This window comes from Schistocerca piceifrons, chromosome 11, assembly GCF_021461385.2.
Source record: "Schistocerca piceifrons isolate TAMUIC-IGC-003096 chromosome 11, iqSchPice1.1, whole genome shotgun sequence".
In the NCBI taxonomy this organism is placed as follows: domain Eukaryota; kingdom Metazoa; phylum Arthropoda; class Insecta; order Orthoptera; family Acrididae; genus Schistocerca; species Schistocerca piceifrons.
The window spans coordinates 64,322,792-64,339,099 of record NC_060148.1 but is presented as its reverse complement, the minus strand read 5'-3'; the positions used below and the strand labels follow the sequence as shown (position 1 = coordinate 64,339,099).

The window sequence follows — 16,308 nt, the reverse complement described above, 5'->3', positions numbered from 1 at the left end:
AAGTTGTATCTACTCCAAATTATGAAGTTGAAACAAATACAAGACAGTCAATGATGAAATGATGATGCATTCCGCAATTAGAGTAAATATCATTTTTCCCTCCAACAATAACAGTTGCAAAGGACGCAGGGCCAATTACAGTTCTATGGAGATAATGCTTTGCAGGTCCTCTGCATAAAGAATATAATTAATGGTGACTGAGTTATAATACAGTTTAATTAACACACTATAAATCGGGTGACAGATGAAATGTCGGTGTTCTGACTCTGCTACGAACATATAAGAAGAGGGAGGGTCGACCGAAGCGCGCCATCCCACCCGTCGGCTTTGACCCATGACGTAAGGCTGTTGTGGTGTGTGACGTCATGACAGTGCGGAATTTAGTTTGTGAGAGTGGCGTGTTTGTAGGTGTCGTTCTGATGTGGTCAGTGGTGCTCTCTGGTTGTGTGTTTGTGTGTTGTGTGTTAGGTGATGTTTTTGGCTTAGTTTGCATGTGTGGCATGTATACAGGTGGCGTATTGTTGAGGTTGGCGGTTCTTTCTAGTGGTGTGTTTATGGGTAGCGTGTTACGTGGCGTATGGGGCTCATTTGCGTGGTAGCATTGCACGTGTGTGGTATCTGTACTGACTGTGCTTTCAGCGGAATATTTTTCAGTGAGTTAACGATTTTAGTTTTGTTTATGTCAATGTTATCGTAATTTTTTCTGTTCATCTTGTGTGAATTTTGATAAATTGCTTTTTTATGTCTTTGGTAGGTATGGATATGACTGACAAGATCAACAGTTTTTGGTTGTCAGCGATGATGGGGGACAGTATGTTGTCTCTAATAAAATTTCTTCAACTATTCGGATTTTTGGGTGAAGTCGTGAGTGTTCAGTGTGTCGTAAAGAAATGAGGCTTACTAAAGTTCTGGTGTCTCAGACCAGGAACAGCTGTATGTGGAGATGTCGTAAGGATAACCGGTCGAGTTCGATTCCAATTTTGTTGGTTCGTTGTGTTTTTTTGAGGTAGTGATGATTGTGGACGTGATTGTAGTTTTGGGTTTTATGATTTGGTATCAGTAGTTTCTGTTGACCTATATAGGTCAAGGGAAGTGTTTGATTCCAACGTGTGGTTCTGGCTGTGAGTGTTCTGGTATCGGGAATTGCTGTTGAGCTATATAGGTCAAGGGAAGTGTTATTTGTGGGATCGGGAGCTGCTGTTGAGCTATGTAGGTCAAGGGAAGTGTCTGATTCCAGAGGATATTGTGTTTAGTGGAATCTGGGGAGTTTTGTGTTGTCGGCTTTTTTCGTTGTTTTGTGTGGTTTGGTATGGTGGTGTGTGTCTAAATTTGTTTATATTCACCCTGTCCACAATTTCCTGCACTTGTCCCTTTAGTTTCATTAGGTTTCTTGTGGAACATGTGTGTGTTGGTTTTTCAATGTATTTTCATATTTGTGGTCATGTTTACGTCATGAGGTCATAGGCGCCATATTGGAGTCGTAGTGTATGGTCGTTTCCACCATATTTGTGACATCATGGGTCAAAGCACACGGGTGGAATCAGACACTTTTGTATTTCCGAATAGGGACAAGAACACTTCATTTTGGCTCCCAGGGATCAGACATGGAAAATTGGTGAGAAGGAAAAAGGGAAAGATGGCATGAAGATTTTGAGGATTGACAAGTGGAAGATTACATTGTTGCGAAGAATGACAGAAAATCAACAGACTAAGAAGAAATAAGTGGACATATATAGCTGCATTGGCAAAAGATATTTACAAAACAGTGCAAAGAAAGTGAACCGATTTATTCTAGACAAGTAATGAATTTGAAGACAAAACACAATTCTATACTTGTTGCTAATAAATATGTCAACTGAAATAAAATTCACATGATCCAAAAATAAGGTTGACATGTGTATAACATCTATATCTACATCTGTACTTTGCAACTACCATGAGGTTCATGGCAGAGGGTACATCCCATTGTACCAGTTATTACCATTTCTTAGTGGTCCATTCACGTTTGGAGCATGGGAAGAATGACTGTTTGAATGCCTTTGTGTGTGCAGTAATTATTCTAATGTTATCCTCATGATCCCTGTGTGAGCGATACGTAGAGGGTTGTAGCATTTCCTACAGTAATCATTTAAAACTGGCTCTTGAAATTTTTTTAATAGACTGTCTTGGGCCCGTCTCTCTTCACGAGCCTGCCAGTTCAGTTCCTTCAGTATCTCTGTGACACTCTCCCATGAATTAAACAGACCTGTGATCATTTGTACTGTCCTCCTCTGTATACATTCAATACCCCCTGTTAGTCTTATCTGGTATGGGAACAACACGCTTGAGCACTGTTCTACAACTGTTCGCATGAGTGATTTATAAGCAATCTCTTTTGCAGACCAACTGCATTTCCCTCAGTATTCTACCAACAAAACCAAGTCTACCAACTGGACTCGGATTCGGGAGGACGACAGTTCAATCCCGCATCTGGCCATCCCGATGTCCCTAAACTGATCCAGGCTAATGCCGGGATGGTTCCTCTGAAAGGGCACAGCCGACTTCCTTCCCCGTCCTTCCCTAATCCGATGAGATCAATGGCCTTGCTGTTTGGTCACCTCCCCCAAAAACAGTCCAAACCCCCCCCCCCCCCCAGTCTACCATCTGCTTTACCCATGACTGAACCTATGTGATCATTCCATTTCATATCCCTACAAAGCATTACACCCAGGTATTTGGGCAATTTCAACAGTGACTCATTGATATTACAGTAATAGGATACTACAGTTTTTTTGTATTGTTAAGTGCAAAATTTTACATTTCTGAACATTTAGAGCAAGTTGGCAATCTCTGCACCATGCGGAAATCTTAAGATCTGACTGAATATTTGTGCAGATTCTTCCAGATGGTAATTCATTATAGATAACCTCATCATCAAATTCTGGATGGGCTGCACAAGTGATATGAAAGCAGTTTTCTTTGTAGACTGACTGCATTTCATCTGTCACCCGATTTATAGTGTGTTAATTAAACTGTATTATAACTCAGTCACCATTAATTATTATTAATTATATTCTTTATGCAGAGGACCTGCAAAGCCTGTCAGTACTATTAATATTCTCTACAACATAAACAGCGAGGGTCCCAACACACTTCCCTGCGGCACACCCAAAGTTACTTCTACCTCTGACAGGTTATAATAGGTTGAGAGCAGGATGATTTTGGGAGTGGAGGATGTGCTCTAACGGTAACTCCCATTTGTGTGATTAGAAAAGTTGATGGTGGAGGGAAGGATGCAGATGGTCCAGGCCGTGAAGCAGCCACTCAAATCAAGCATGTTATGTTCAGCTGCATGTTATGCCACTGGGTGGTCCACTTTGCTCTAGGGAATAGTTCCGCAGTGGCCATTCACTCCGACAGACCGCTGGTTGGCAGTCATGTCAATATAAAAAGACAAGAAATGATTGTAGCACATACGGTACATGACATGGTGTATGGTATATTCGTATGTAGTGCTCTACCTGTGACCATGGAACAAGATCATGACTGAACATACATTTTGCAAGAAAGAATATAAAACTCAAATCAACATTTGCTACCAAGGAATAAAAGTGTACAATAAACTGACTGAGGAGATTAGATTATTGTTATCAGACAATGCAAGATTACATTGAAAATGGAGTATCATTTTGATAAAAGGTGTGACAAAAAAAACAAACAATAAAACATATGATGGAGGTGTGGATACTGGTTCTGTAACTGCCTCTGTAACGAGAACAAGATAACTTCCTCGATCCTCCTCAGATCGACTTCTAATGCCAGAGAGAATCTGAGCTTATCACATTAATCAGAACAAATTACTATCATACAAAATTGTAGTTGAGCAAATGCTTCATGAGTACTGACTAGAATGTATAATATATGACTCCTAATATTCTCGCAGTAAGAATTGTTTTTCCCAAGATCTGAGTTTAATTGAAACATTCAATAACTGCTGCAGATCATATAGCAAGATTCGTTACGTTGACATTTGTTGTTCATGTTGGACGTTATTAGTACTGATTTATTCTCTATGATTTTTGATGGATTTATCCATCTGCAATGCTGGTTTCCGGCGCATTTTCAGTTTCATTGGGGATGCTTCCGCATCAACAATGAATAGGCATACCATAATTACCGGTATTACTATTAAGTAGTACCATATGCACACAGAGAGATCGATCAATAACAACTAGTACGGCAACAAGGGCAAAAATTTGGGTAGATACGTTACAAAAATTACTTTGCCACAAAACTGACATACATCGTTTATTAAATCAATTCTCAGTTAAATGACATTGTCCACACAATTTTGTCGTTAAAATACAAATAAACTGATCATGTAATTTGGCTGACATGAATAGCAAATTAATTCTTGAAGATACGATTACTAACCTGTAAAAACTCGTCCATCGTTTTAAATCCAGGCAAGATATCCGGCGCGTTTGTATTTGTGGATACCTCATTTTCCATGGAAATTTCTTCAACGCCATTCTCTTTCACGGAGGGAGCAACCACACGTTTCTTCTTGTTTTCCATCACAGCAAAGAACAACACCAAGAACTATCAACAATCCTCAACACGTCTTCCTGCAAATACTGGCCGTCTGCCGTAATGTAACCATGTTTACCAACTACCGAGTTTACCACTGCATAGCCGAGGTTCCAGTCAATCAGCTTACGTTGGCACCACTGTAAAACGAAAGGAAAACGAGAAAAATGTAAGTTCGTAGCAAAACAAAATCTAAACAAAGTTCTTCGAAGGACACACGGTAATTATCATTTCCACTCATATCTTTCATTACTTTTAATTTCGTTTGACTCTAAGTGAAGGACGTGTAACTGATTTGTAAAATTCAACTCCTCAGATTTGTACTGCAGGAGTGTACCTTGCTGAAATATACGGCTGACTATTGTCTAGCGCAAACCTCCCACCTATCTGATTTACGACTCTTTGTCGTTGTTATTAGATGTCCACTTCTGACACTACCCAGCAAGTGTGTGACATTGGTGACAGTAGTTACAGTGCGTGTGTTTGTACTGATCTTACAGACAACTACGGCATTTTGCACGGACCTGAATGCCACAAATAGATGTTCAACAACTCACAAGTGCCAAGGTAATTTTCATTGAGATTGTCATTTTTCATTTGACATGTTTACAAATATCCTGTAGCAAACTAAAATTCATTATGTTTCCAGCACCGTTTGCAGTAGTTGTTATGATAATTTTTGCCTTGTGCCTTGAGAATACCATGCAGTTCGAACAAATTGCAAGGAATATATTTTAAATTAGTATTTATACATTCTGGTAACTTTTTCCCATTCTTTATAACCGAAAAATATTCTAGTACATCGAGTAAATGGCAATGTAGTCACTCAAAACTAGAATGAAATTGTGACAGCGACAGATTCAAATTGTGGATGACCTTTTTATCCAGACTTACATTTGCAAGGTCTATATCCCAGAAGAATACTGGGGTGTTTCCTGTATTGCTCCAGCCACTGGTGAAACATTTTTGTAATTACCACATCGCTTTGTTTGAAATATTGTTTGTGCAGCAGAATTTGTCTGAGTACTAAATTTTGTGTATTGCTGCTTTCATTTGACTCTTGCTTAATGATATCTGAAACTAATACGACTCAGTATCTCCACTATATTGTCTTTTCACAATATTGTTGTATTCCACCCAGAATTTTCCATAGTTTGAAAATACTGATATAATTTGTAGCAGAATGTTACTTACCTGTAACCTGTGTCCATTATCATTATCAGGGTGATAGGCCTAGTTACAATTCAAATTAACTTTAGGGCAAAAATGTACTTTTGGTGTCAGTGGCTTTTCAACTGTGTGCTGTAGTTGGTAACTGTTTGTGTGGGGCATGATGGAAAGTGAATATGAAAAATGATCAGACAAGATGGTGGAACCACTCGGAAAACAATGCTCGATAAATGTTGTGATGTGCTCAAAACTACATGGCGGCGTAATGGAACATATAGTGCAGAATGTTTCATTATAAAGCAAAATATTCTGTAAAATTGAAACCGTACTCGTAGGTTCCTGTGCAACATCATCATTGGAAATCGAGACATTTTGAAAATACCCCACAAAGTTTTCAAAGCGATTGTCGGACTATGCTACAGACCAGTCCACCACAAGAGGCAGTTTTCTGCCAGTTGCATTAGTTGGCTTTGCCAACTCACAACAAAACAGTGACATTTCAACATTAACATCTACCTTGGGATACAACCAAACTATGACATTGGAATACAAAACAATATCCTAAGAAATTCTGTGATATACTGGGGTCACATAGGCACAGTTGTAGGTAAAGCAGATGCAGACTTTGGTCTACAGGTAGAATACTGGGGAAATGCAGTCAGTCTACAAAGAAAACTGCTTTCATATCACTTGTGCAGCCCATCCTAGAATATTGCTCAGTTGTGTGGGACCCACACCAGGTAGGACTAAGGCGGATGTTGAACATCAGCCCCTATGCCTACGTAGACATGAAAGGTGAACAGCAGGTAGCACATTAAAAGCTTTTGCAGTTGCCGCTACTTATGCTATAAGATTGGCCAGTGTGAAGTAATGAGTTGATACATTATTAATTTTCAAAACTGTACCATTCACTGATGAACACGCTGTATACAGGCTCGAAAACTACAAATCAGATGGAATAAAAGGTTATAATTCCAATTTGTTTGTCTCAGAAGGGTGCATCCAATGATACCGAACTCGACCTGCCACCCCAACCTGTGGATGGGTGGTGCGGAGGTAACTTTGGAATCTTCATTGGAAACCCGCAGTTTTTATTGCAAATTACAACTCTGTGGCAAAATCTCCATACATTTGTCTGAAACATTTTCTTCATTTTGCCACAGATGGCACTGTAATCAGAGGAATAGAAATGGGTACACAATCATAATTTACAACGTGCTACTCAGTGGCCCTTGAGTATCCAATGGCACATGGGAGCCCATCTCCATGCTGCGAGGGTAGGACAGGCTAGTATTTCGCAACTTCTAATTGGAAATCCCATACACAACATTTTATTCCTCAGACATATTGAGCAGGAGAGTAGTCGATGCACCACCATGGCCATGTAACGAACTACAATGTATAACAACAGACAGTATGCTGCAAGCAGAGCTCATGTATCATGCAGATGTAGAACGGATAGTGGCTCTAAATACAATAATACTTGCACAGTGTTAATTGCCTGCACACCCACCTATCATTTGGTGAACAGACATGTAAATAGACAATGAATGTTGCAATCACAGAAGGAAAATTTGAAATGATCCTGTTGTATGAAGAATGTAAGAGAAATGTTGAGGGTGCTGGTGCCTTGTATGCAGATCGTTTTCCAGAGAAAGGTAGCTCTCATTTGTTCTTTTACAAGGTTGTGAATGCCTTTGTCTGATGTCAGTGTACAGACTGCCAAAAGTAAACGAAGCAAATGTGTTACAGCAGAACATAACAAAATATCTGTACTTGCTGCAGTGCACCACAGACCACGAATAAGCGCCCAGCAATTACATTACACCACGATTCCTGTGTATCCTTGGGTACTATTGTCACAATGCAGAATCATCATAAGTATCATATAATAAGTATCATCCGTACCACATGTCACTGCATCAAGGGGACTGATGACCTCAGATGTTAAGTCCCATAGTGCTCAGAGCCATTTCACTGCATCAAGAACTTCATGGCATTGATTTCCATAACCAAGTAGTGTTTTGTGAATAGGCTCATCAACAAACGCAAACAATCCCCATGTTCTTTGCCAAGCTACTATTTCCCGATGAGTCTGCATTCATAAACCACGGTAGTGTTGACTGGCATAACATCCCCACTGGTTACGACAAGTTGACCACGACGTCCTTGATCGGTTAACACATGGTGTGTCATCATGGGGCGCAAACTCATTGCTCCATATTTTATTGATGGCAGTTTGAATGGACGCAAATACTGAACATTTTTAGAACAGGAAATATTGTTACTACAGCAGGATGATGCATTTTATGTTCAACAGTGTAATTGGTTTCAGCACGATGGTTACCCAGCACATATGCAATTGAAGCATGGGAGGTATTAGACCGTGTTTACACTGATCGGTCAATCGACAGGTTGCTAGGTCACTGAATTTCTTTCTTTGGGGTTATTTAGAAGATAAAGTGTACCAGCAGGAGCCAACAGGCCATGAAGACTGGACTGACCACATCAGAAACATCTCTTCTGACATTCCTGCAGATATGCTTCTGTCTCGTGTACAGTCATTTGAAAAGTGGATCACTAAGTGTATTGAAGTTGGCAGTGCTACGATTAAACACTTACTCGATTTGGAAAAGTAGAGTCGCGTTCGTGTCGATCCATGACCACGATGACACGTGGGGGTAGTCCCCTGTTTGATATGTTGGAGGAATACAACGTTGCGAATGGGGCTTTCCAATTAGAAGTTACGAAATACTGGCCTGTCCTAGCCTCCCAGCATGGATGTGTGGTCCCACGTGGCATTGGATATTCAAGGACCATTGAATAGATGTCGTAAATTATGATTGTGTGCCCATTTCTATTCCTCCAACTGCAGCGTGATCTTTAGTGAAACGGAGAAAATGCTTCAGGCGAAACATGTAGTTTTTTTGGTAGAATCACACTCTGCAATAAAAAAATGGGGGTTCCCAACAAAGATTTCAAAGTTGCCTCCGATGCACAGGGTCTGGAGGACCGGGGTGGTGTTGGGTGTGGTATCATTCGATGTTCCCCTCAGGGACAAACAAATTGTAATTATAAATTTTTTTGATCCAATTTGTAGTTTTTGAAATATTTCAGTGTCTTCGCTTACAATGAACAACCTGTGTAATAGATGACAATGATAATGTTATGCAAATGATTAAAGGAAAATCTCATATAAAGATGTGAAACAAATACTAACAAAGAGATAGAGGGGCTGGCCAGTACTTATCTCAGCTCAGCACAGCCGATAGATACACAAAACAGAACAGAAAATTTACATCCTTAGCTTTCGGAACTTTGTTCCTTCATCAGGGAGGAGAGCGGGGAAAAAAGGGAAGAAGGGAAAGTGGATTCAGTTGCTCACAACCCAGGTTATGAAGCAAGAGGGAAAGGTAAACAGGGAGGGTAGCAAGGATGGAGGCATGGTTGTCAGAGGGAAGCCAAAGATATTCTACTATTAACTACTGTGCCAGCTTCAAACCAAAGAGGATGCATACAGAAGTAAAGAGGTATATAGTATAAAGATAAACACAATTATGTAGGATGAAAAGATGTGTGAATGGCTAAAGAGGAGAGGGAAAATGGAGAAGACTGAATAGTAAATGGGAGTGAGGTTGATTAACGTAGGTTCAGTCCAGGGGGATGGTGTGGTGAAAGGATGTGTTGGAGTGCAAGTTCCCATCACCGCAGTTCCGAGGCACTGGTGTTGGGTGGGAGAAGCCAACTACAACGTACGTGCCATTTGGCTATGAACATGCTTTCAGAAATCAGAAATTGCTTTGAGCAATGGAAAACTCGCATGGAGCAGTCCAACGATCATGGCATGGATGCTTTGGAGGGGATAATGTAAAATTTGTGAAGAAGTAAAAATTAATGTCGTACCCCTAATGTGGTTACTTTTTGCCAGACTTTGTACATCGAGTAATTGTGGACCAAAATAGATCAACTGATAGCTTGTTTTATATCAATGAAATATTCGATTTTTGAAAATATAATATAATTGGATAAATAAGAATCTACTCACCAAGTGGCAGCAGGAGAACACAAGTATAAAGGTATTAAAGTTTGCAAGCTTTTAGGGCCAGTGGCTCCTTCTTCTGACAGATGGATTGAAGGGGAAGGAAGATGTGGGAAAGGAAAAGGACTGTTGATGTTTAGGAAAAGGAACAGCGTTTGCAAAAGTCGCCCAGAAGCCCAGGTCAGGAAAGACTTACCAGATGGGATGAGAAGAAAGGACCAATTGTTGATGACTGCAGTGGATGAAATTTGAAAACGTGAGAGCCTAAAGGTGGATGATAGGTTAATACAGAAGTCAGTAAATGAAAGGTATAGAAAATTAAAAGGAAGTGAAGAAAGGAATAGTTTCTGTGAAGGAATAGTAGACCAAAGAAATTAAGGTAAATTAAGGCAAGTTGGATGGCGAGGGTCAAGGAAATGGTGGAGTGCAAGTTCCCACCTGCAGAGTTCTCAGAAACTGGTGTCTGGGGGAAGAATGTAGATGGCACATGTGGTGAAACAGACACCAAGGTCATGGCTGTTATGTTGTAGAGCATGCTCTGCAACAGGATATTGGGTGTTACCAGCGTACACCATCTGCTCGTTGTCCGCCCGCAGTAACTGAATGGTCAGCGTGACAGATAGTCAATCCTCGGCGCCCAGGTTCGATTCCTGGCTGGGTCGGGCAATTTTCTGCGCCTAGGGACTGCGTGTTGTGCTGTCATCATCATCATCCTATCATCCTCATTGACTGCAGGTCACCGAAGTGGTGTCAAGCTGAAAGACCGGCACCCGGTGAATGACCTGCCCGACGGAGGGCCTTAGCCATACAATTAAAGAAATACCCTCTGCTTGTGCCCATTCATCCGATCTGATGACTTGGTGGTAGTCACGCCGATGTAAAAGGCCGTACAGTTTTACATAATGGCTGATATATGACATGTCATTCAGAGGTGGCTCTTCTTTTGACTGCACGTGTTTTGCCAGTTATATGGTTAGTAAAGTTGGCAGTAGGAGGGTGCATAGGGCAAGTCTTACATTGGGGACAGACACAGGGGTGTGAGGCATAGGGTAAGCAGTTGAGTGCAGGAGCAGCATAGGGTCTGTCTGACAACGTTATTGCAGAAATTGGGAGGGCAACGAAAAGCTCTAGCTGTCGTGGGCAAAATGTTGGACAGAATGGATTTCATTTCAGGGCACAATTTAGGATGTCATTGCCTTGTCTAACTACCTGATTAATACATTAAAAATGCTGTGACTTACCAAATGGGAAAGCGCTGGTAGACAGACACAATTAAACACACACACACACACACACACACACACACACACACAAATATCAAGCTTTCGCAACCCCACAGTTGCTTCATCAGGAAAGAGGGAAGGAGAGGGAAAGACGAAAGGATGTGGGTTTTAAGGGAGAGAGTAATGAGTCATTCCAATCCCGAAAGTGGAAAGACTTACCTTAGGGGGAAAAGGGAACAGGTATACACTCGCACGACAAACTCTTTGCCTTTACAAACTCTTTGCCTTTACAAACTCTTTGCCTTTACAAACTCTTTGCCTTTACAAACTCTTTGCCTTTACAAACTCTTTGCCTTTACAAACTCTTTGCCTTTACAAACTCTTTGCCTTTACAAACTCTTTGCCTTTACAAACTCTTTGCCTTTACAAATGTCTGCTTGTGTCTGTATATGTGCGGACATCCTTTCGTCTTTCCCTCTCCTTCCCTCTCTCCTGATGAATCAACCGTGGGTTGCAAAAGCTTGATATTTTTGTGTGTGTGTGTGTGTGTGTGTGTGTGTGTGTGTGTGTGTGTGTGTGTGTGTGTGTGTGTGTGTGTGTGTGTGTATTTTTTATTGCGTCTATCTACCATCGCTTTCCCGTTTGGTAAGTCACAGCATTTTTAATATATGTTTCCCATGTGGAATGTTTCTTTCTATTATATTCATACCTGACTAATATACTTGAGACCAAGATACTACAGAGTGACAAGTGGGGTACACCTGAGCTGTTTTTCGGAGGGATCAGCAGTACCAGTATTGAATGGGATGGCCCAGAATATCTCCTTTCGAGCTAGGCTGTTGGGGTAATTATGTTCACCTGAAGACTGAGATGACAATATATAGTTTGTTTCATGGTAGGTCATTTGTCTTGTAACTGTAGAACAGAAACATACACGTAATGTGCTGTTTATTTGGATTTGTACACGACCATTCTACACCGTGCAGTGAGATGGAGGCCCTGTACGAGCCCCCGGCGCGGCCGGTGGGCCTGGAGCGGATGGAGACGGCAGTGGCCATCGCCATCGGCGCCCTCGCCGCCGTCTTCCTGGGCGCACTCGTCGTGTTGGTCGTCGTCTGGCGCCGCCACCACACGCGCTACCTCGACAAGCTCAGTGCCGGGTGAGCAGTCGAGAGGGTTTGCGTGGCGGGAACACAACTTCTTTCTATAGGTTCTTTATAAAATTGTACATAAGTGTCTTCTATTACAAACTTTTTGTGCTTCTTTCAGGTAACAATGAAGTCTTATTATATTCTTGATTGTGTTGTTGTGGTCTTCAGTCCTGAGACTGGTTTGATGCAGATATGAAACTTCCTGGCAGATTAAAACTGTGTGCCCAACCGAGGCTCGAACTCGGGACCTTTGCCTTTCGCGGGCAAGTGCTCTACCATCTGAGCTACCGAAGCACGACTCACACCCGGTACTCACAGCTTTACTTCTGCCAGTACCTCGTCTCCTACCTTCCAAACTTTACAGAAGCTCTCCTGCGAACCTTGCAGAACTAAGACTCCTGAAAGAAAGTTTGGAAGGTAGGAGACGAGGTACTGGCAGAAGTAAAGCTGTGAGTACCGGGTGTGAGTCGTGCTTAGGTAGCTCAGATGGTAGAGCACTTGCCTGCGAAAGGCAAAGGTCCCGAGTTTGAGTCTCGGTCGGGCACACAGTTTTAATCTGCCAGGAAGTTTCATATCAGCGCACACTCCGCTGCAGAGTGAAAATCTCATTCTGGTTTGATGCAGCTCTCCATGCTACTCTATCCTGTACAAGCTTCTTTATCTCCCAGTACCTACTGCAACCTACATCCTTCTGAATCTGCTTAGTGTATTCATCTCTTGGTCTCCCTCTACGATTTTTACCCTCCACGCTGCCCTCCAATACTAAATTGGTGCTCCCTTGATACCTCAGAACGTGTCCTACCAACCGATTCCTTCTTCTAGTCAAGTTGTGCCACAGACTTCTCTTCTCCCCAATCCTATTCAATACCTCCTCATTAGTTATGTGATCTACTCATCTAATCTTCAGCATTCTTCTGTAGCACCACATTTCAAAAGCTTCTGTTCTCTTCTTGTCTAAACTATTTATCGTCCACGTTTCACTTCCATACGTGGCTACACTCCATACAAATACTTTCAGAAATGACTTCCTGACATTTAAATCTATACTCAGTGCTAACAAATTTTTCTTCTTCAGAAATGCTTTCCTTGCCATTGCCATGCTACATTTTATATCTTCTCTACTTCGACCATCGTCAGTTATTTTGCTCCCCAAATAGCAAAACTCCTTCACTACTTCAAGTGTCTCATTTCCTAATCTAATTCCCTCAGCATCACCCGACTTAATTTGACTACATTCCATTATCCTCGTTTTGCTTTTGTTGATGTTCATCTTGTATCCTCCTTTCAAGACACTGTCCATTCTGTTCAACTGCTCTTCCAAGTCCTTTGCTGTCTCTGACAGAAGTACAATGTCATCGGTGAACCTCAAAGTTTTTATTTCTTCTGCATGGATTTTAATACCTACTCCGAATTTTTCTTTTGTTTCCTTAACTGCTTGCTCAATATACAGATTGAATAACATCGGGGAGAGGCTACAACCCTGTCTCACTCCCTTCCCAACCACTGCTTCCCTTTCATGTCCCCCGACTCTTATAACTGCCCTCTGGTTTCTGTACAAATTGTAAATAGCCTTTCGCTCCCTGTATTCTATCCCTGCCACCTTTAGAATTTGAAAGAGAGTATTCCAGTGAACATTGTCAATAGGTTTCTCTAAGTCTAAAAATGCTAGAAATGTAGGTTTGCCTTTCCTTAATCTAGCTTCTAAGATAAGTCGTAGGGTCAGTATTGCCTCACGTGTTCCAATATTTCTACGGAATCCAAACTGATCTTCCCCGAGGTTGGTTTCTACTAGTTTTTCCATTCATCTGTAAAGAATTCGCGTTAGTATTTTGCAGCTGTGACTTATTAAACTGATAGTTCGGTAATTTTCACATTTGTCAACACCTGCTTTCTTTGGGATTGGAATTATTATATTCTTCTTGAAGTCTGAGGGTATTTCACCTGTCTCATATATCTTGCTCACCAGATGGTAGAGTTTTGTCAGGACTGGCTCTCCCACGACCATCAGTAGTTCCAATGGAATATTGTTTACTCCGGGGGCCTTGTTTCGACTCAGGTCTTTCAGTGCTCTGTCAAACTCTTCACGCAGTATCGTATCTCCCATTTCATCTTCATCTACATCCTCTTCCATTTCCATAATATTGTCCTCAAGTAGATCGCCCTTGTATAGACCCTCTATATACTCCCTCCACCTTTCTGCTTTCCCTTCTTTGCTTGGAACTTGGTTTGCTTAGAACTGAGCTCTTGATATTCATACAAGTGATTCTCTTTTCTCCAAAGGTCTCTTTAATTTTCCTGTAGGCAGTATCTATCGTACCCCTAGTGAGATAAGCCTCTACATCCTTACATTTATCCTGTAGCCATCCTTGCTTAGCCATTTTACACTTCCTGTCGATCTCATTTTTGAGATGTTTGTATTCCTTTTTGCCTGCTTCATTTACTGCATTTCTATATTTTCTCCTTTCATCAGTTAAATTCAATATATCTTCTGTTATCCAAGGATTTCTACTAGTCTTCATCTTTTTACCTACTTGATCCTCTGCTGCCTGCACTACCTCATCCCTCAGAGCTACCCATTCTTTTTCTACTGTATTTCTTTCCCCCATTCCTGTCAATTGTTCCCTTATGCTCTCCCTGAAACTCTGTACAATCTCTGCTTCTTTCAGTTTACCCAGGTCCCATCTCCTTAAATTCCCACCTTTTTGCAGTTTCTTCAGTTTTAATCTACAGTTCATAACCAATAGATTGTGGTCAGAGTCCACATCTGCCCCTGGAAATGTCTTACAATTTAAAACCTGGTTCCTAAATCTCAGTCTTACCATTATATAATCTATCTGAAACCTGATATTCTTGATTACGTACATGTATATTCAGTGGATACCAAAAGGGCAGCCAGATGAAACCTGAAAATTGTTTAGTAAACACAGACTGGACTCGTATAAGTTGTTCCTTTTTTTTCTGGATGACAGGTTTTGATCTACTAAAGAGATCATCGTCAGCCTTACATTCCACATCTGGGATTCCTACTACCACCGAAGAATGAAGGTCTGGTGATGATCTCTTTAGTAGATCGAAACCAGTGATCCACAATTGAAAAGTAACAATTTATATATGTGACTATGACTGTGTTTACGAAATAATTGCAATACTAATACGTCACTGTTTCCTGGAAGAATGTTTCAAAAAACTGAAAACTATACACCCACCGAGATGGGACCATGTAATGGTTACATTCGAAGGTAATCACCACACAGATTTATACAGTTACCTCACTCTGATAGGAGATGATCAATTCTTGTTTTGTAGACTGCAATCGTTCACTGTTGGATCTGCAACTGCTCCAACTCTTGCACTGCCTTTTTCGACTGAAATTGACGTCCACGCATTTTTCTTCAGGTTGCCAAGCTGTGAAAATGGTGAAAGGTCCATGCTTTATCTGGGATGTGGTAGTCATTCCCGGATGTTTTGACTTTATGGTGCGCCGCAGTTTCTGCAAAGTGTCTTCGTAGAGTTACACATTGACTGTGGTTCCACGTTCGAGGAACTCGACAAGCAGAGGATCCCTGCAGTGGAAGAATATAATTGTGACTTTATCGGAACTTGTGTGTGCGGCTTTGAATTTGTTTGGCAGGGGAGACGCGGAATGTTTCCACTATTGGCTTCGTCGTTTTCCCTTTGGCTGTCGAATTGCTGTTTTACGGAATAGTCCTGTTGCACAAAAATGAGCGACTTCACACTGCCAGTCCGATGAAGGCTTGCTTCTGAGATTTGGTTGGGAAGCACTGCAGCATCCTCCATACAGTGTGTAATTTTCACTGTGTGATTTTCACATCTTCAGCTTTCTAAGGAAGGACATACATGGACATCACTTGTCGGATGAGGAAGTGCAAGAGCGGGTGCGGTTTTTGATCCATCAGTGGCTGATGGCATTCTACAAAACAGGAGTGGATCATCTTGTCCCCCAGTGGGATAAATGTGTTAATACATGTGGTGATTACTTTTGAAAGGAGACGTTCCGTGTTCCCTTTCTGGCGGGTGTTCAATTTTCATTTTACTGCCCCTCTTAGATGCCAGATAAATCTGTGTGGGCGATCGCGTACAAAACAAGAATTGATCGACTCATCTCCGAGTGGGATAACTGTATAAATCCGTGTGG

At 41.4% G+C, this 16,308-nt stretch overlaps 2 protein-coding genes across 4 annotated transcripts in view; one reads left to right on the top strand and one right to left on the bottom strand.

Annotated features, from left to right (window-relative positions):
• Nucleotides 1-4,634, bottom strand: part of LOC124719697 (exosome component 10) — a 152,367-nt gene extending 147,733 nt beyond the window's left edge. Inside the window, exon 1 of the mRNA XM_047244904.1 lies at nt 4,414-4,634. Coding sequence (XP_047100860.1) covers nt 4,414-4,557 — 144 coding nt within the window. The 5' untranslated portion in view covers nt 4,558-4,634. The remainder of the gene's footprint in view (nt 1-4,413) is intronic.
• Nucleotides 4,635-4,714: 80 nt separating this feature from the next.
• The window catches only part of LOC124720139 (transmembrane protein 98-like), a 77,133-nt gene continuing 65,539 nt past the window's right edge, over nt 4,715-16,308 (top strand). The window contains exons 1-3 of one of the 3 annotated variants that reach the window (XM_047245441.1): nt 4,715-4,789; nt 5,070-5,136; nt 11,988-12,161. In XM_047245441.1, coding sequence (XP_047101397.1) covers nt 5,111-5,136; nt 11,988-12,161 — 200 coding nt within the window. In that variant the 5' untranslated portion in view covers nt 4,715-4,789; nt 5,070-5,110. The other 2 variants (XM_047245439.1, XM_047245440.1) reach the window with 2 other exon arrangements.